The sequence below is a fragment of the Necator americanus genome, chromosome I, assembly GCF_031761385.1.
Source record: "Necator americanus strain Aroian chromosome I, whole genome shotgun sequence".
NCBI lineage: Eukaryota > Metazoa > Nematoda > Chromadorea > Rhabditida > Ancylostomatidae > Necator > Necator americanus.
In genome coordinates, this window is record NC_087371.1 from 37103225 (window position 1) to 37124766 (window position 21542).

A 21542-nucleotide genomic window follows, 5' to 3' on the forward strand; every position below is an offset into this window, starting at 1 on the left:
GGCACACACACAGCGGAACATTTTCCGACTGCGCTACACCCACCCCGTCGTCAGTTTATTACAGAGGAATAAGGTACGGAAATCTTGCCGTCGTTCGGTTACACTACTGTTTTCTCTATTTGCCCACTTATTTGATTGTTTATTCAATTAGTTATTTAAAAACACCCACAGATGTGTCATAAATAAAATAGGAAAGAATGGAATTCACTAGAAATTGGTTTAAAATTTATGTTGGAAAATTGGCTTTTTTCCGCATATTCCTGTGATGGGGTGGTAGGTCTGTTTTGCTGCTACAGAAATTGAGGAGAAACTTCCACGCGAGATCCTTTTCCTGAGTTCCGCGACACTATTTCAGGAGCGCAGTTGCGTTTGGAAGTAGAGACAATCACAAGAGATTGATTTCACTCGGTGAAATAGTACTAGTGAAATTTTGAGGAAATTTCTCACCTTCTGTAGCAGGAAAATGACCTGCCAATCCACAACTCCTCATGCTTTGAAGAGCCAGTCTTGTTGTGTAAAATTCAGGCGAAAATCTAGTGAGTTCTGTTCCATCTTGTGTTCTTTTGTTTTATGGCACAACTGCAGGTGTTTTCGATAAATAAATAAATAAATAAATAATTAAATAAGTAAATAAATAAATAAAAAGAGGGGAAATGTGTGTGAGTGTTAACGACATGTAGACGTGAACAATGATTTGACGAAATGCGAAAGAGGACATTATTGTGGTTCTTTTAATGCTTCGGCCATCGTTAACAGGTCGATTTCATGGATAGACGCAAACCATCGGTTAGCGATGATTTTTTTGTTGAACATGTGCTTTAAAGCCGATAATTTTTGCATTAAATCTATTCACACAAGCATTGAAATCTTCTTTCTTAGCGTTAAGCACGAAATGCATACGATGTGATGGATAAGCTCGAAAATAATTTGTTCTGTGAATTCATCCATGGATCAAAAAGTGAACAGTGCGTTCAAGCACAAATTGTCTGCTCTTTTTCCCCTTGATGACCTTGGAAATAATAAAATAAAACTCTTTTTTTATTTTTAAGGTCATCGAGGGGAAAAAAACTTTTGCAAGCGTCAATCATTATTAGATTGGGAAAATTATATTAGGAAAAGAGGTACTTGGACTTATTCTGTTAGCATTTTAATAAATTATTTACAAAAAGTTGTGTACTCGAAGGCATACTAGTTCTGGAATTAGTAAAAATCGAACAATCGAGGCTCAGGTTAACAGTAACATCGAGATGAGAGAAAAATTGACCCCCCTATTCTAGAAAAAAAAGACGAACCAACAATTTCTGATCCGTAAAAAGCTGAAAAGAAACTAGAAAAAACTTTTCACCGCACTATTAAAAATTTTTTGCATTTTTTTCCATTTTTTTCAAGCCAAGTCAAAATTCTAAGAGATACTTTAGGACTTGAGAATCCAAAATCCGGAAATTTGAGATTTCAGACACCAGAAACGAGATGGCCCAGAAGATTTCTTTCTAGCTGATTTACGAAGTCTTATATTGTAAAATACTGTAAAAAATACTCATGTGAAATCAACGTGGAATCGTCGAATTCACGAGGAAACAATGATTCCCAGTTTAGTACTAGTTTTACTACAATTATCGAGGAGTTATCGAAAATGAACAAAAGATTCCCACTATTGTATTTTACTACGTTTGTAAAGTAACCAAGGTATTCTAGTAGCGTAAAACTCAAGTGAGGGAATTCCAGAAATAAAGATATTAGGTCAGTTATAAGGAGACCGTGCCAGGGTTCTTTCTTTAGAAAAATACTGAACTTTCTATTCTTAATCAATATCGATGATTATCCATTACTTGGTGAAAAATCCACTATGCAATCCATTACTTGGTGAAAAAGATAAAGGTGAAAATAATTACAATATCGACAAGACTTTCTTATCAACCTAATACAATATTTTGCGGTATCATACTGTACTATACGAGCACAAAAGTCAAGCGAAGTACAAAAATACAATATTTTGAATCAACAGATTGTGCTATACTGTACGATATCATCGTTGAAGCGGTCGATGAGGGAACGTTTGGCGCGCGATTCTCCACAAAAACGAGGCTATTGTTGATTGGTGAAGGAGGAGCCAGGAATTCTTCGCCGGACAAATCGTTACGAAAACAGTTATCCGATCGTCGCTATCCATAGAAGTACAGCTATAGGATAGAATCAAAATAAGTATAAATAAGGAAAAGGAAATAAAAGGAACAGGAAAAGAAAATAAAGGAGGAAATAATAAAATGTTGAATTTCTGCAACAAATATTAGGTATAACGGATATTTCCTTCTATTTATTTTATTTCTCTTTTCATTTGTTTCTACATGGAAGAATTTTCTCCGAGAACATTTTCTAGTAACTTGTTGAAACTCTGATGATTTCCTCTCCCTCTCTTCTGAACAGAGATAGAAAAGAGAAGCGGTAACAATCTTTCAGTATTGTGAGCTCTGTAGATCCAGAAAGTGTCCAGGCAGGAAGCGGATGCCGAAAATACAACAATAGCAGTGAAAAGACAAAGACAGAGTTCCCTTCAGGCGTACTATTTTAAAGAAACTGTAAAGAGATGAAGAATTCAGTTCTTTTGACTTATTTTCACTTCGACTTATTTTTACTTACTTACTTCGACCTTTTTGACTTATTTTCACTTTAGTTACTACCAAAAAAGAAGACATTTTGGTTTAGTTATGGGACAGTTACCTGTTTTATCTGAACTAGAAATTCAAGTGGATTTTTATTTTTATTGATTTATATTTTAATTAATTTAAATTTTGATTTTAACGTTTTTCTTTTCACTTCAACCAACCAACGATAAGTACAGAGATGAGGCAGGGAACGGTCAGGACTTGCCTGAGTGTCAGACACTAAGTACGGGGATGGTTATGAGGAACCGCAGGCTACTCGCCAAGTGAGGAACGGAGTTCGATCGGAGGATCGGGTCGTGTCATCGTACGCTTGGATTGCTGCGACTTGAACGAAGTGAAAACGCTGATAATGCTGAGAATATGGGACGCCTTCACAAAAAGAATTTTAGCGCACACACACCGCACACACAGGGGCAAAGCAGTATTCGCACTGGCTGCACAGATACTCATAGATACTGTATAAGACTGTACATACGGTGTAAGACGTCACGATATAAGATTTAATAATGTTATGTACATTCAGCCGGAAAAATTCAAATGTAACACGAATAAAACTGAATTGAATGAATGAATGAATGAAATAAAATGGACTGAAGCAATCGTTTAGAGTGTTGAGTAATTTTTTTGAGATTCTTTCAAATTTAATTTTTGCAATTTTTTATTGGAATTGCTGGATAACAATTTAATTGGAATTATTTAGTGGCTACAATGGTTCTGCATATATTTTTGTGGAACAGAGAGATTTGACGGCGGAATACTGGATTGCTTATGAGGTCATTTGAGCCCGATTCAAACTAATGCGTTTAACACTAAAAAAAACTATTCAATTGAATGTCAGCGTTTTAAACTTATTAACAAAAATAAAAAACAATAAACTTACAATAAACAATAAATAAATAAAGGAAGTACAATGGAGAATACAAGAAAAAATTTACAAGGGAAAAAGAAAAACCGCGATGCGAACACGTCAGGAATGAGAATGAGGAATAACCTTTTCATAAAGGATAAGCAGAGGCTTTGAGGACGATTTTTCAGGTTCCGAGGACTATGGCGAAACTGAGTCAGAGAGGCAATGCATGACCTAGTAAAGCTTGTTCACAATCAACATTTGTGAGCAACTGATGTGAAATAAAAAATATTCTCGTCAAAGTTTTTTCCTCTATATGAACTCGAGTGATAAGAAAATACTTGGGGCAATTCCAAGAAACAAATGCCTTGCATGGTTGATTTTGATCCAATTATGTATAATACTTTTTCCAATGAAGCCAATAAAGCAAAAAGCCAACCTTTTTTTGCCACAGCTAGGGATGTTTCCATGAAAGAGATTTTTCCGATTTGTACTTCAGGGACTCCAGGGATTGAAAAGTGTTATTTAGTTCTGGACGATCCAGCTCGTCTCAATTTTTTTTAGCTTCAGTGAAATTACAACGACAACGCGTCTGCGTAAGGAACAGAAGATTGCCGGTTCGAATCCTGCCGTGGTCGTGGACTTTCGCGTTTAGCCATTTCTTCTACTACTGATTGCCGTTAGTCTGGGGTGAACAAAACGTTCAGTGACGTAATTACTTCGATATTCGCGTATTAATGTTTGAGAAAACGACCAAGAGATGGTTTATCCAGCTTGAATTTTTTTGAATTTGAATTTTTTTTGAATTTTTGAATGAATTTTGGATTTTTCGAACTCTTCCAATCTTCCTGTGTTTTATAAGAATTAGAGTAATTAATATCTTCGTTATTTTACAACCAGAAACAATTTTTACAGGATTTTTTCCCTCAGAGAAACAATTTTTGAGAGAGGTATCAGAGAGTCTTCCGTCTCCATAGAAATTAAAGTCATAGAGCGGAAAGGAAAAGAGAAATTAATGAAAAACGGAACTTATTCTGACACATATAAGGCCGTTCAAAATGCGATTGCACTTGAACGATCATCAATCGAAGTATGTGTTAAGTAGATTTGTCGAATATTCACCATTTGACCGATTTCACTTCATCCATATGATTTCATAGAGTGCCTTCCTCTTTTTTTTCACTATTTGATTTTAATGGACTTTAAATTATTGCTACGACTATTATTATTGTTATTGTATTATAATATCATGTTTTTTTTCTTTCAACTGCCTTCCCCTCCGTACTGGGAAGTCTCAAATTTGGCAGGGGGCTGAGGATTCCGTGGATTTGCACTTGCTGGGCCCGCAGTGAGTGGTTGGTTAGGCCCGCCCCTGTTCCGTATACTAAAGCATGAGGGTGCCCTTAGGGGCTCCAAGTAAACGTCCCGCGGAGTAGGGTGTGAACCGTCGAGGCGGACGCAAGCCTGGGTGATTACCATTTCCTATCAACTTTAGTCCCGACGATCCGCACACATCGCTTTCTCTGGGGTGTTAGGGTCCTAGTGCCAGTCCTCACGGGCCCAGACATCAATGAGCCGCCGGGACTGAACCTGGGGACGAGCACCCGGGAACATGACAGTTTCTGTTGGCTAAATCACTTAATTTTGACCCTTTCATGCTTTATAGTGATACTTAAACGATAGCAAGTACACATAAAATAATATCATAATAAATTTGTGATGATATTTAAATATTAATAAGCATAAATAAATTAATATTCCTACTAATAAAATACAAAATAATAATAATAAATACTGGTAAAATACTAATAAATAATAAAATTATGATAAGTAATACTACTAACAAAAATATGTACTTTATATATAATATAAATAGATTCTAGAAATGGCGTTGTTTTACGCTCGCTTTTATGCTAAGCTTTTATTTTATTTTATTTTACTTTATTTTACTTTTTTTCTACGCTTTTATGCTCTCAGACATATTCACTTCATATAAATTTCGTGAAAATTTCCCCCGAGTCTCTCTCTTTCCCTCTCTCTGACTGCTGTGTGTCCGAAGCGGAAATACGCGCGGCAACGTGAGAACCTATCGACAGGAGCTTAGGCCGAAAAGCTTCGTCCTATTCCGTTCCCAGGCAGGCTATGAATAGCACACGAGGCCGGCTCGGAACGCCACCACCTCGAACATCTGTTAGCCCTTACAATGGACTCCGAAATGCGATCAATACACGCAACACGAGACGCCCTCGAGCACAATTGTTCCCGGAAGAAATCATCAGTCGACGAGAACTCGGTTTGAGCTGGGAATTGTCGCCGAGAAGGAGCTGTCTATCATTTACCGCTACCTGCTGTCCTCCCTTCTCTATCAGCTCTTATTATTTCTATTCTAATATATTATACTTCTACCCTTTCTCTTTTTTCCTCTTTCTTTCCTTGTTTTTTTCACTCCACATTTTTATTTCTATTCATTACTGATTTTATAGCTACACAAATTATTATATTTCTAATTTATTCCCTTCAAAAGCGCCTTTGATTCCTATCTTACTTAATTTTTTCTCAGTTTTGTTATTTTTTTCTCTTATTTGAACAAAAGATTTGCGCAGACGAGTATCCTCAATCTCAGATCGTGTACTGGTAATGTACAGAAGCATCCCGTAGTTTTTTTTCAGACTTTTTGAATGAATTCCTGACGTTTGGCGTTGACTTTGATATTTGTACTTCGAGACTTTTTTTTTACTAATGTTTATACACTATTCTGACATAAGACTCACTAGAAAAAAAGTTTCCAGGAATTCTAAACTGACCACTGGCGCACAGCGCAGAGAAGTGGAGTCAAATCATATCAAAAATCAAGTCATATCAAAAATTTTATTGCGTTGCGACCAATCCCTCAGAAATAAAAAATTGCTGAGCCGCCCTTTGAGAATAAAAGATTGAGGTTGTGAAGGACTAGAAGGGTTTGAGTCTGGAAGAAATTTTTTATTTCGTTCTGTTCTTTCTTGGTCCAAAGATTCGTTACTCCCCTGACCAGAACATCTTTACCTCATTTCCACTTCATTTTACAGGCGTAGATGTTCCGACCTCCAAATTCACTGGCGGGTATGCTACATCGGGTTGCTATATGGGTGATGGTGTCCTTCCTCTGTAGTGCAATCATCAGATTTGTGTGAGTTTCCTGAGCATTCACCAAAAAAGAAAAAAGGAAGCATATTCTAAATTTTTGCCGTTTAAGGTTGATGCTCGACCTCAATAAACGCGTCTATAATCATACACCGGGTCCGTGTAGAGTCGTGAACGGAATCAGTGAGTTTTAATCCTACTGCAACTGTTTCCTCCTCCAGAAAAAAAAAAGAAAAAAGAAATGACAATTTTTAGCTGATGGAGCAGCTGGTCTTGAGTTTGTCGGTGAAGCAAGTGTTGTGTTTATTTCCACCGGTCTTGCAAATGCTTACGGTAATGAGTCGTCGGATACCGGTATATCTATAATCCAGCTACAGAAGGAGATGGCAAAACACGAAGCGACGTCGATCAAAATTGAAGGAGTTAACTTTGACAAGGTACGCAAATTTAGAATTTAGCTTTAACCTTTTTCTGAGTTGTTGTTCTCTCCAGAAATAAGTTAGCCTCCCGTTCCCACAATATTCGATTTTGCTGACTAATATACAGGAAACAGCCTTCCGCACTAAAAAGGCTTTTTTTTTTCGAAGTGAACAAGATCAAAATGACTTAAAGCAAGGAAAAAAGAAAAAAGGCGCTTATAGAAGACAAGGCCCCAGCATCTCCTGGCGATTGGGTCCTGGAAGAATCTGTTTTAACTCGTACCTCGTGAGTTTGTTGTGTTTAGAGTGCTTAAGTAAGTAGTAATTTCTAGATGGACTTTTTTTTGAAAACATCTTCTGAACGTTCTCTGTGTTTTGTTTGGAAATTCTGGACTTTTTTTTCTATGCAAGGTGAACACAACAAATTTCTAATAAATCTTATACCCCTATGGATTTTGTGGAGAAGATGGAAGGAGGTAGCAACCAAATAGTGTGAGGGGACTTTGATAGAAGGAATTTTCCGCAGAAATATGTGTAGATGCTTTTTATCCCAGATAAAAAGGAATTTCAAGGACCCTTCTGCTATAAAATGTTAAATTGATGATGACTGATCGAAGAAGTGAAAATTGTTTGAGTGTTTACGTTTCTTTTTCGCTTATTACTTTTATTTTCCTTTTCTTTAGAATTTTTTCGTTTTTTTTTTTTATTTTAGGCAAAATTCATTCCTCTCGGGATTTCTTCGTACTATAGCAAAGGACGGATATTGTTGTATGTGGTTAACGCACATCCAGAAAGGCAATGTGTAGAAATTTTCACTTATCACAAGGATAAGAACGTACTTTTTCATCGAAAATCCGTCTGTGATCCACGGTTTTCAAGGTGAGGAGACCACAAGTTTCGCGCTGTCTTCCCTTACATTTTTTATTCACTTTTTTCACATTCTATTATTTTTTCACTGTTCTTAGTGATGTGTGGAATTTTCCGTCATTTATCTAAATATTCGGTGCTCAAATGATTATCTTCCATGGTTCGGGTATTTTTTCGTATAGTCCAGTGATTCAAGCCTTTATTTTTTCTGTACTACTAACGCTTTTGTAACTTTTCCTTACTAAAATTCACCGATATTTCTTTGCTTAAACAAATCTGTGTCTTTAATTTACTTTATTTCTTTTGCTGAAAATTTTTATCAGTTCAATATCTCACCTTTTACTTTCTCTATGACTTATATGAGCACAGAACTTTGAAGTAAATGAAAAAAAGTGAAAAATAAATGCTTTTTTGAAAATACCGCGCAGCATCCGTAGAAGTAAGCGTTTATGCTCATAGCCCTCCCATTCGGAAAGAAGAGAATTTTGACAGATCCATAATTTTCTCAAGTGTGCTTTGGAAACTTGAGCCTAATTTTATTTTTTTTATTTAAATACACCAATGGTGCACCAAGAAAAAACAAAAAAACATTCAGACGGACTCAGGACATTTGAAAAATTTATTTTAAGACTTAAAAATTGAAAGATTAATTGTTCTTTCTAAATTTTGTAGCTGCTGAGCTCAACATTGTTCGAATTGGATCTCATTTTAGTGTTCTTCAGAATAACCTCCGTTAAATTCATTTTCTACGTTCCGAAATAATTTGGAACATATGAATGACTGGGTTTGTGTGGATTATTCCACTATCAATGTACTAATGTACATTTGCGTTTTCAAATATATTTTTTCATTTTTCAAATATTTCTTCTTCCAGCATATATGATATTGTGGTTGTGGGGGCGGATCGATTCATCGTCAGCAACTTAGCATACATGAGCCGAGGAAAACTTCAAACGGTTGAATTAATTATGCAGGTACTGTAGCAGGATTACTGTAGTGGCGTAGAGCGATCTGGATGCTGATCTGCTAACTGTAGAGCAGCTTTGGAGCACTGTATTTCTTCGATGGTCGTCATGTTTCGCTGCTCGAGTCCCGGTTATCCACACCATCCGCGTTGGCTATCGATAGACGGAGGAAGTTGATTTTCGTTGGATCTCTCCTGAATGAGGTAATTCTTATCCGCAAGCAAACACGTTATTTTCTTTATTTTCCATTTTTTCTCATTTTCCTTGCTTTAACGACCATGTTTTAATCTCCTTCAGAATATCCGAGTATACGCGCTTGAAAAAGACTATTCTATCACGTTCCGAACCCAAATTTCACTGCTGTCATCACCTGCTGGGATGCACATCGAGGATGAGACTGGTGCTATTTATTGATTGAAATCTATCTTGATTACACCAAAAAAATCGTTATTTATGGGAAACTAAGTGAAAAATTACTTTCCAATATTTTGATCATAATTGACTGACAAAAACCAGCGATAACGCCACCGCTTGTGTTTTTTTCTCTTTCTTGTTCCATTCTGGTTTTGATTTGAGTAGACAACCTGAAACGGTTTTGCTAATGTTTTTCACCCTCTCCCTCATTTTCGGAAGTTCTTACGTATCCTTAGACTAGCTTAAAACCAAATCCGTATAGTGATAAAAGGGCAGGTGTAGCGCAGTTGGTAAAAGGACCGCTGTGGCTGCACTATCCATCGATGGTTCGATTCCTAGTGCCAACCGAGCATTTCGTCCCTCAGGGGTCGAAAGAGTACCAAATTCCCGGATCACTAGGGAACAGATTTGTCCGGGAGGATAAAACATTAACTTGATATATCTTCTAGCACCCGGAATCCATCAACCCCGAAGGGGTGAAGGGCTCCGTTTGGCACTAGTGCGGAGTGGAACCATCGATGGATAGTGCAGTCAGAGCGGACCTCTTAGCCACTGCGGTACAACCGCTCTAGTGGCGCTTATATGGGGATTGGTTTTAAGCCACCCTTAAGGTACTAAGCTAGAGGGAGAATGTGAATTGTATAGGCTAGGAACACATTTGTAAACCTCAAACGATTCTAAACGCTTAGACGCATCCCAAGCGGATTGATTGACGCCACAGACTTTATCCTTTATCTTTTTTTAGGTGACATATGGGTAGCGCTACATCCTGTCCTCCATCAAGTCTTCCTGGTCACCATGTATCCAGGTGATGAGAAAGTTCGTAGCTCTAGCCAAGTTTTAAGGGTTAGAATGCAGGTAATCTCGTTTGCATCACATTTTCTATAAACAATTTTACTTTTATTTATTTTATTCAATTTTTTAGGAGGACGGCGTTAGTTGGGTAATCACCGAGCCGTACGCAAATGATGGTGCCACAATTTCTGCCAGTAATGCTGTGGTATGCAGTTTTCTCTCACTGCTAACTGTGAAAAATGCATCAAATACAAATTGAAGTTTAGATTTACGACAAAGATCACCTCCTCGTCGGTTCGATGTTCGGACGACTTTTGCACTGTGACGTACTAAATCCTTCAATCACCTAAACACCAAAACGTAATCGTGAAGAACTTCGATTTTTATAAGGATGTGATAATACTGACATTTTTGATCTCCTGCCTTCTTATGGGTACTTTATAGCTGTGTTATGGTCATTTTCAGGGGATTGTCCGAATTCTCACAACTTTTTCCTCAGAATTTCCGGCTACATGAGCACTTTAAATGCGCTAGTTATTTGCCACTATTTGTTTATTTTCCTTCCCTTCCTCCCCTTCCTCATCCTCCGATAAGGTTTCCTTTTTCCTCCTCTTCAACACTTAACACATGGATTTATGTTTCACCTAATCATGATTTGTTTACGGAAAGCGATCTACGTCAAAAATTTTTTCTGCTATTTCTTCCTCGTTCAAAGTATTTTTTTGACCTGATAAATAACCGTAATAACTCTCGAGTTCTTCTTGAACAGGGTCAAGCGAGGTGATGGGACACTACCAGCGAGCAAAAATTGGGGTTTTGGCAAGTTTTCGCGTTCCAGAAAGGTGGGTCGGCGTTTTAAAGAAAACATCATCCATATATTCGGATATAAGGAGTAGGAAACACCTTATGTGCAAAATTTCTTCTTTTCGAACCTCCTGGTTCCCCCAAAATTTGGATGGGTCCAATCCAGAAAAAAAGTCGGAAAATTTCAGATTTTTTCCCATCAAAATCTCAAAACGACCAGGAGGTGGGGAAAAACAGAATGTTGGAAATGAAAAAAAGAAGAGTGTTGGAAATAAAAATGGAAATAAAAAAACGGAAACAAGAAGAAGTAGAAGAAACTCCAGGAGCTAGCTCGAAAGAATCCAGAACCGGTAGTACAAGTGATAGAGGTGAATGTTTTTTAAGGCAAATCTTCTTCTCTGAAAAACTACCTCAAATTTGTCTTTTGCTTCCAATTAAAAATAACAATGCACCAATGAATTACGCCACCCAAAGACGCTTGAGAGGACATACTGACGGATGGCGATTTATCTCCACATTGCTGTCTGACCGAGCCAGGCGCGGCGCGACGCGACTGCGTGAGGAATCACTGTATTGTGGTGGCATCCAACAATGAACAAAGCAATTTATTAGCAGATAATGTGCGATCATTGTTGAAACGAAGAGAATTGTCGAACATTCAGAATTCCATTCGACTTATTCGGTTGAGAACAAGTTTTCTGGTACACTTGAAGTGCAAACTGTATCAACCATTGAAAAAAAAATACAGCCTATACAGCTCCTGGTTAATAACATATTGGCACATTTGATAGTCTTCCAACAAATTCCGAATACCCTATTACTTATGAGGTTTCTGGAGTGATGTCACAGTGGACAAGCTGCCTGCACACGGACCCAATCAGTAGTTGATTCTTGAATGGAACAGCGATAGATGATGCGGAAATCAACCTTCCGTCATCCATGAAAGGCTCAGTAATTTCCCACGTCTTGAAATCCTCCGAGAATTTGATCCGCAACACCTCAAGGATCATTTAAATGTTGGATTAAGAACATTTTTGATATGACTTCCGTCCAAAGTGCTTACTTGTGATGGTGCATACTTGCTGAGGTCCTCACAGTTACTCACATGCCCGAACAATTCTTTCATTATTGGGTGAGCACCCTATAAGTAAATACAGTTTTACTGTATTCCACCTGTTTATATAGGATTTCCAATAAGAAAAATTACTAATAAGCAATGAGACTATTAGAAAGTCCAGTTCCTTAGCGCATTCTAAACACAAGGAGTAATTTGGGAATAAGCTCCCCTAGTCTGACAGTAGAATTCTACTTTTTTTAGTGTTCAGCGTTAAACTATGCGCGTCAAACAATAAACGCAGCCTTTTAATCAGAAATCTTAAAAAAGATTTGAAAAAAGATGACACCTACCGTCCAGACGGCTCCATATTTGTCCATGTACAAATTATCGGCAATGGTCATAAGGGGGACATCAACTATTTTGAAAAGAGATAGGTAATCCTTAAAATTGGAACTAAAAAATTGAAGGATATGTTTACAGTTCCAACAGACTGTAATGACCGACCTTTTCTATTCTATAAACAGAGAGCATCTTGTCGTTCACATGAGAAACAATAAGATGTTTGTGTTCTCGATCAAGAATGATTCCATTTGGAGACGTCGCCCTGTCGATGAGCCATGAGCTCGTCTGAACTCGAAATTTATTCATTTATTTAATTATTTATTTATTTATTTATTACGCTCAAAGGGGATCCAGCGACGAGAAAAGAGTAGAATGAGAATAAGCAGGGATAAGTCACGCGAACAGTAAAGCAAGGGAGGATTTAGTAATTTCAGAAAGCAAGAAATGACTAGAGTTCTTTGAGAAAACTATGTACCAACAAATCTGTTACCTTCCCGTTGTGATAGACGACACTTCCACTCGGTATCAACGAAAGTATCTCGAGAACGTTTGTAAGAACTGTTTGCGCTGATCCATCATTCGTCAGGATAAAAGCGTCTTCTGTGACTGCGACTAGATCGTTTGGCCTTCAAACGCTTGCTTGATGAAATCCATATTAGCAGGAACAATGTGATAGGCACCTGATAAACTTCTCGTCTTTCACTATTCTCACAAAATCCAACTGGCGAGTTTTGCGATTCCAATCGAACACCATTACTGAATGGTGGAACGCGTTCGAATGATTTATAACAAAAAGACGAATCGTGCCAGCAGAAGTAACCACATGAGAAATCCCATGAGGATGGAAGTTGTCCTGGAAAAGTCTAAGGAGAATCATATACAGATCAGTGAAAGAATAGAGAGGAGTGCCACGGTCGAAGACACACAATCGAGTGATCGCGATGCATTTTCTCTTTCACAGCTGGATCAGCTGAACTTCCTTTCTTTCGTTATTTCTAATTTTTGTAACAAACATTGTATTTGCTTTATTTAGTCGCACCTATCCTTTCGTTACTAATTTCCTGAAGCATTTTCGTTTGTTTTCGTCTCTTTATCGGTTAGCACGTTCACGTAATGACACAGTCCCCTATAGGCAGGTTTGACCTAGCTTTCTTCAAGCAAATAAAAAAACTGGATAATGTTTCGGTTCTGGATATTTCGGGCCTGTAACTTACTATGGGCCATTTCTGTCGTCGTTTAGGAGGAAATATCGCTTCTACGACTACATTACTCTACGTTTTTATAGTTCGGAGGAAAAGAAGGAAATGTTCTCCAACACTTCGCATGATTTACTCAAGTTTCTGAAATGTCTAAGGAGTTAGAGACAGGTTTTCGAACTCGTCAGAATTTTTTTCGAAGTAGGACAGAAGAACAACAGATACCTGGTCGAATTTTCCGTTAATTTTCAGAGGCTCCGCATTCCATGTTCCCTTCTGATTGAAGTCATATAAGAAGATTTGACCTTTGACATCCTAAAAATGCTAACTATCCACTCATTCACTTCAGTTCAGGTCGAGAAATTGAAGTCACGAAAAAAAACACTGTTTGATATCAGAAGCATTATAACTATTTCTTTGCACATAGCCTGCTCTCCTTTTATCGGCTATCTTTCAACCGACTATACCTCACATTGTGTTATTTGGTTTGAAACATACAGCATACAGAACAACTGCGTCTATATTGTTTTATTTCCATAGGAATTCCGAAAAAGCGAAAAAAAAATAACTGCTTGCCTTTCCTCTTGGTATCATGTACAAAACTCCTGAAGTTACAAAAGCAATGCCCTCTTCTTCTACAAGTGCGATATCTTCGGAGCCATGAGCTGAAAAAATAAGAACAAGATCGAAAAGGACGAAAAGATAAATTGCTAACTAAGTATGGCAGCTGACCAATTCCCTCAACCTTACGACAGGACCCTGGTCGATGATTGTAAACTCTCTTGTTGAGATCAAGACTAGAACTGAAAGAGAAACAGAATTTCACCGGAGAAGCAAGGGATTAAAATCTGTCTGTTTGTGGAAAGAATACGCGTTTTAAGCGCATTAGATGTTTCTTCTTGGAACATCAACTGGATTGGATTTATCTTTGAATTATATGACCTTTTGGCGCGCTCACTCTAAAAGTAGAATGAAAATCAATCAATAGAGTGATCATCGAAACAGCATTCATTGACTAAGGACAACTTGGTTTTAGAAAAGAAGGGGAGGAGGTTATTGACTAGTAATCAAACTGCAGCCGATTTGTTATACATGACCTAAAAAAACGTACTCTGAAAAAAAATTATTCTCTCGAAAAAGCACTCTGAAGAAAAATTATTCTGTCTCTATATTAAGCAAAAACTTATTCGATGAAAAGTTCAAAAAACACCTGTAGCTTAGTAATTGGTGTCGAATAATTCGAACAAATTAATAACAATGCAAAATTAGCTTCATATTTAAATTTTCTTAGCACTTCACAACTGCAATAAAGAGCAAGAGGAGAAATTCGCATTATCAAAGGAAAATCTGCTAAAAGACGTATGGAAAGTTAGTTCCAATAGGTCAAAAATCAGCAATTTACTGAATTGTAACAAAAGTACGTCGTAATCATGTAATTTCTTTCTTCAAGAAAGGATAAAAAGAAATATGACTACTATCTAGGAGAAAACGAGAAATGACTATCAATTTCCATCTCTAATCACTAATTTTTTTTTCATATCAAAATGAGACTAATTTAACTTACATTATTCTATATAAATATGCAGCAAGTATTCCAAGAAAAGCGAATAGTAGAAGTGATCGGATCATCTGGAAAGTCGAATTATAACATAAAATATTTCGACTTATTTTTCCCAGAGAATGTAGGAGATCACAAGGAATAAGATGAGGTAACAGGAATGAATGGATGAATTTGTTGGGAGGTTGCTTTTTAGAAGTGAACATCTCTCTAACTGGTTTTATGTTTTTGCAGTGGCATCATTTTGCTGTCACCAGCGCATGGACACTAAATTTTGCCAATGAAATCAATAAACGACGCAAAAAAAGGAAATGCTATGCAATAAAATGAATTAGATAGATGAAAAAAGTAATGGTTATTCCTGAGTTTTTTTCTTTGCTTGCTTCTCCTCTTTTTTCAAGTGAAATCTGTGAGTTTTCCAAGGATTCAAAGCCAGAGTTTATTTATTTACTTATTTATTTATTTTTGTATGGAATTCCATTTTTAGGATTGGATACTACACATGGCAAAGGAAAAGGAATATAACGCTATAGTACAGCAATGAATTCATGTTTAAATACACTAAAATGATCTCATTGATAGATAAGTAGATCAACAACGCTTAAAATACAAAACGTAGAGGAATCATGCAGTTTTCACAAGCAAATTTCAAGTAAAAAAAAACTCAGTAATTAAATTCAGAGGGAACCACTACAAGGAAAAAACAGTGAATTTAATGCTTGTATAATTCTTAGTTGAATTCTTAAAAAGTAGCGCACCAATGGTTTTTGTAAACGCTATGAAATGCTATCAACAAAACCAAATCAGAAGAATACACGAGAAAACATCCCGATAAGGCGATTGCAGCCGGGTCAAAAGGTACCATTGATATGCTGGCGAATATTTTTTGACCTGGAGTGCAGGTAAGAAGAGGTCACCTACCTCCTTTCATTCTTTCTGTGCGGTTTTTCATTATGACAAATTACCCCTTAAAATCGCTTCCAAGTGAATTTTGCATCAAAACAATTACAGTAGCAAACGATTTGAACCTTACCTTATGAATATACTTGAAAAAATGAAGGAATGTTTTTTTTTGAAATATTGAGGATTTTGGATTATTCATTACTTTATTTTTGTTATTTTCGTCAGAATTTGTTATTCAACCTAGTTAAGGTAGAAAAATGCGAAATTAAAGCATAAAAAAGCCCGTTCATCCGAATGATAACGTTATTAAATCTTATTTCCATGAAATTTAAAGACGAAATGGTTCTAGGTGCAGCTTAACTGTGTCCAACATTTTAGAAAAGAACCAAAAAATTCTACTAATATTTTGACAGCTAACAAATACTACTCGGTTGCCGGGAATTGAACGACGGAAATCGGGGGTTACGGATGAATCCAGTAAGTCCTTACCACTAGACCATAACGGACTGCACGCCTGTTTTTCGGAGCTCTATACAGCTAATATCCAGTCTCAACGCATTCAATTCATCAGCATACAACAACTAACAAAAAGTACTGTAAATCTATTTTGGAAAATGTGGAAAAGACTTCATGTTCTACATGTTACGAGTATATTAACAAAGGTGGATAGACCAAATATCCAGACTCAAATCGTCTACGACTGGTTTCTAAACGCTTAAGTTTCCTTTTACATCGATTATGAGAGGAAACTCGTCATCATGGAAGGTATCCGAGAAAGAATGAAGGTAAGAAAATGGCTTTTTTCTCATAATCTTGGCTGCACCCGGTGTTAGAGAGCATGTTGTCAGTGGCCTACTGGCGTTCCTTATCACCTCCACCGCGAATACCCCTTCCTGTTTCATCTACTACATTTCACAAATAATTATATCCGATCAATTATGCGGAAAAAAATCTGCGTTTATTGTTTCTTCATGTTATAGGACTTATAATATGTGATTGACTATGAGAGTAATCTATAAAACTCTAAAAGGACCTAGAAGAAAAACTATTAAAAACAATCAAGCATATGTACTCGAAACTAAACGAAATTAAACTAAACTAACTGATTCAAAAGATAATGATAAAATAATACGGAATAATGATGAATAACAATGATAAAAAGTAAGAAATAATAGTAATAAGGAATGAGAAATAACTGATTTTGAAGGGACTTATAGAGGTTCGAAAAGAATTTCTAGAAACACAGGAAATAATTTTGCGACGAACGACCGCTCTTTCTCACCACGCGCTCTCAGATCGCCGCAGCAGTCGAACATTTCTCAGAGAACTCTGGTCAACTCAATCTAAAAAAAAAAACAGTTTTTTAATCTAAGCAGTTTTTTTTTCGAACACCCTTAAAGTAATACACGTCGAATTTCAAATATGCTCCTTTAATCAAGTACCACGCATAAAATATGTAAAGAAATGTAAAAATAACCATGTGAGATTTGTGAGGCGAGTTTTTCGGCTCGGCGCAACCTGCACAAGTGTTGAGAAGTTCTCCGCGAACCCACTCCATTCTACATTACACCGCGTTCCCGAACAATGCAGCGATTCGTAACTTTATTCGTCAGCTATGGAGAGAAATTTAACTTTAAAAAAAACCTCCAAATCCAATAGGTTTCTTTATACTTCAGAAGTATTTTTTACATAATAAAGGATACGCTCTCTGACGTCAATCAATGGCATTTCTACGGGAACGCGTCAACAAGTTCGGCTTCACATCAGAATAGTTTAACGTTCTCGTGTCTAACCTAGGCTTGGTTGGCACTAGGGTGGTGTCGAACCATCGATTGATCGTGCAGCCACAGCGGAACCTCTTAACGAATTCGCTACACCTTCATACCTCTATACATATAAAGTATGGTGTAAATTTTTGGCGTTTCCCGAGACGAATAAACATTTACAGTAATCATAACCCTATCGGAATGTTTAAAATGCGTCCTTGAGTTCTGGTGTTATCCATCATGCGCAAGGTTATTTTCTGGTACTGATACTCGAGGCAGAACGAGATGAGGTGAGATGTCTTATTTATGATTTAGCATATTTGTCACGGTGAACGTGGTCATAAGCTGATCGAACTTGAGCGCTAGGGAGACAACTACAAAACATAGTATACATGAAGAGAATTATGTGAAAGAAAGATTTTTACATAGTTATATAGAAACTTATTCGAGCAGTTTTATAGTTGGGAGCACTGGAAGAGCAATCAAGGTGGTTTAAAAACTGACTGAGCTCAAACAAATAGAGCCCTCTCGCCAGCCTATCACAAGGAAAGTAAATAAAAGTAAGCCTTTTTACGGCCATTGAAGAGAGATGAACGGAATCACTCCGGATCCTGCAGTCTACGATTCCATCTCTGGCTCTTCTCGTGGATTCCCTCACCACGTCAGATGTGCGGGTGACACCTACACAACCGTAGTCAGTGTCAACGAATAATCTCCACTACAAAACAGTGGATTTGAAGGTTGGCTGCGCCTGTCCTTGTCCTTGGAAAATTGTCTTCAATGAACTCAACTTCACGTATGCCTCAAAAGCCAGGGAGAAATAAGTCTCTGATCACCCAAATACATGTTATTTCTAATAAATCGGCATTTTCGGGGGCTTGGAGAAGGTGTAAATGTCCCAACGTCAGGCCAGAAAGCACAAAAGAGAGTTTCATCTAAAAATCCGTGAGTCACAGCAAATTTCAATGTATTTCGTATCATGTTTCGACAACTCTCAAGACAAACCAAAGCTTTCTTTTGTCTCAGAAGTCCTCTTTGTTGTCGTTAAATTTGTCGGAATAGTTTGCGGAAACGAAGGAACTGACTTCGTTTGAAGTTTACGCATTCATAAACCTCCAACGATTCTGAACTGAAGTCGAACACGTTGTTCCAAATAGATTGGTCAGCGCCAAGTAATTTCTCCTTTTATTTCTTTATTTTCTTGTGCTCTATTTGTGCTGAAAGGAATTTTTAAAATAAATTTAGCAACAATTATGGCTGCAGTTTGCAGAGTAGTGAATGTAGAAAATAAACTCCACAGAATTACTTGAGTTAGGAGTCGGAACTCTCAAGTTATTCCGGAATTACAACTTTAAAATAGCAGATCTAGCCATTCGAGTCACCTGCGCATGTTTAGACTTTTCTGAAATTTTATGATCAGATTTCCTTTACCAGTTTCCTAAGATTTTTAGCTCATAAAATGATCCAGCTTTGCACTCGTTATTTTAGTCTTCGGTTTTTCTCATTTGTGCGATTCTCATTGTCTCGACCCAATTTTCGCTGGGACACTTTTTGTTTATTTGGAATGAGAAAATGCGTACATTTCTTGTCTTTTTTTCAAATATCTATCAGCCAACATTGTAAATTTGATTAAACGGAGTATTTATTATATTCTATATTTATTTATTACTTATTTTAATATATATTTGAATTATTTTAACGGATACGGGTATTTTAACGGAGTTTTCATAAAATAGACAAGATTATCCGTTGCTTAAACAGCATTTTTTTACTGTCAACAACCGCTCGTTGAATATCGTGCTCTTTACAAGTGTAAGTCCGACAGCTGAGCACTTGGGAACCGCACTCGATTCCAACGCTACGATCTGTGATTCCGTAAATTTTCATCCTGAGTGAGTTAGGTGAGCTGGTCATTTTTTCACTTACCCTTCAACTCGAATTATTTGCAATCACAAGCTTTGTTTTCTTTAATTTTTTTTTCTCATTTGCTTATAGGTTCCATCCTTCACTTCAAGACGTTTTTATTCCATATTCTTTGAGTGCTAAAGAATTTTTCCTTCTTTTTAGGTCAATCCGGAAGTATAGGCGAACAGATATTGCTTTAGCAAAAGAATCTTAACAACATATATATTAGAAAAAATTTTCATATAGAATTCTGTGCATTCCTCAATACTGTATTCTCACGAATAATTTAAAGAATGATTTCATCTTCTTTGTACAGACATCGATGAGTGATGAGAGTGAATTCACTGGAAAAAAAACCTCATTGAATTACTGTATTTTCAGTGGAGAATACGAATTACAGTAAACTCACAATTCTTGCTTGCCTATCGAGCCATTCGTTGATCGAGCTTCCGATCTGGTCTCCCTCCTCTTGATCTTCTTGATTAGAAACGGGCTAAAGAAGCAAAAAGTTGACTGGAAGGTAGCAGAATGGTAAGGAGTACTATTATTAGTAAAAACTGAGTCACAGTTTAAGAAATAAGCACCTTTCTAGCTTTGACCGGCAGCCCAACTGCAGCTGCTGGCCAATTTGCGGTGACTTTCATGACATCCGGCCAGTTGGCTGGCATGGGAGGAACATAATTGTAGAAGGGAGTTGCAGGTCTCCATGCTGCCCCGTAGGTGGACCCTGGAGGAAGGAGCATGTGACGAAGTTCTTCACGTTTCACTCAAACAAAGAACAGAAAAATGACTAACAGATCGGACAGCAGAAGTACGGTCCAACATCCACGGAATTGGTAGCATAACAGTATGACTGTGGTGGACATTGTGGCCATGGTCGCTTCGGGTCACATTCGATCGGCAACGATGGACCGCCGGGACATTGCCCTGTTGGAGCTACTGGAACCGGTACAGCTGGCTGATATGCAACTGGTGCTACAGGAACAGCCGGAGCAGATGCAATCACGGGTGTGGGTGCCATCACTGAAGCATGATTCCGGTGGAAAGTTATTTATGACAGAGATAGAACTAGAAGACATACTAGGGGCGGCAGCAACTGCTATATTCCGTGGACTTTGCGCAGCGCCTGCCAGAGGCTGGATGTACTGCCGTCGTTTCGCACTTTTAGGCTCTTCCTCTTAAGAAAAAATATTTTAGAGGGTTTTTATGAACGTTGAAAGTTTCTATGACAAATTCGAAACGGAAGAAGAGGATAGTTTCATGGCGAAAACAGCTAAACTAATTTTAAGAAAATGTATAAAAATTCAAGTGAGGTGAGAATAGGTCCAACCTGTTTGAGGTGCAGCAAAGGCCACCGAAAGGACACAAAATCCAGCAATTAGAAGCTTCGAGACCATCGCTGATGCTTGTTTGCTGCAACGCCATTCCGCCGTTATATAGGACGGAAGCGACGAGGGCGGAGCGTACCGGTCGCTCATTGTCTGGAAATGATGAAACTTTTGCCGGCCAGACCCGAAACAAGAGCTGAAAGAAGAAGCATGAGCCTGCTGGTTACGGTCGGACGGGCGGAGCCGCACGATTTGTGGTCCTGCTCGCGTTGATCTCACATCCTAACATGACGAGACAGTTTTACCTGGTAAAGATGATGTTAAAAGGTTTTTTAGAAGTCAATCTTATAAAAATCCTCTGGTTTAATTCGATTTATTTTAATAATCTGATATGAATCAATTTATCGATTCAATAGTTTCATTACAAAAGACATCACATCCGGATATAATGAAGCACTCTGCCACATTATCTTTGTTTGTTTTGAAAGCTAGATTTACTTTTTTCACTCAAACATTTTCTGGATTAACTAGCTTTATGGATAGGAGAAGTTTGTTTATCTCTTAGAATTATGAACAGGTGCAGATCATGTAAT

The 21542-nt window shown here is 37.5% G+C and overlaps 2 protein-coding genes across 4 annotated transcripts; one reads left to right on the forward strand and one right to left on the reverse strand.

The window, feature by feature from the left end:
- Positions 1–6581: 6581 nt before the first annotated feature.
- RB195_008033 (uncharacterized protein) lies at positions 6582–10440 on the forward strand (the record flags this gene model as incomplete). The annotated part of the gene is made up of 10 exons (XM_064182000.1): positions 6582–6676; positions 6743–6813; positions 6886–7067; positions 7762–7928; positions 8791–8890; positions 8953–9084; positions 9179–9281; positions 10041–10153; positions 10221–10295; positions 10357–10440. The coding sequence occupies 10 exons, from the start codon at positions 6582–6584 to the stop codon at positions 10438–10440; spliced, it is 1122 nt and encodes a 373-aa protein (XP_064038745.1).
- A 1275-nt stretch (positions 10441–11715) lies between these two features.
- Positions 11716–21099, reverse strand: RB195_008034 (uncharacterized protein; the record flags this gene model as incomplete). 3 transcript variants are annotated; one of them, XM_064182001.1, is made up of 15 exons in its annotated part: positions 11716–11892; positions 11958–12035; positions 12302–12391; positions 12456–12578; positions 12784–12919; positions 12974–13146; positions 13715–13804; positions 14066–14154; positions 14222–14292; positions 15054–15118; positions 20031–20114; positions 20206–20348; positions 20417–20644; positions 20703–20798; positions 20952–21099. In XM_064182001.1, the coding sequence occupies 15 exons, from the start codon at positions 21097–21099 to the stop codon at positions 11716–11718; spliced, it is 1791 nt and encodes a 596-aa protein (XP_064038746.1). The 3 variants fall into 3 exon arrangements, with proteins under 3 accessions (XP_064038746.1, XP_064038747.1, XP_064038748.1); XM_064182002.1 differs by lacking the exons at positions 20031–20114; positions 20206–20348; positions 20417–20644; positions 20703–20798; positions 20952–21099; XM_064182003.1 differs by lacking the exons at positions 11716–11892; positions 11958–12035; positions 12302–12391; ... (5 more) ...; positions 14222–14292; positions 15054–15118 and having other exon boundaries at positions 20016–20114.
- Positions 21100–21542: the final 443 nt, after the last annotated feature.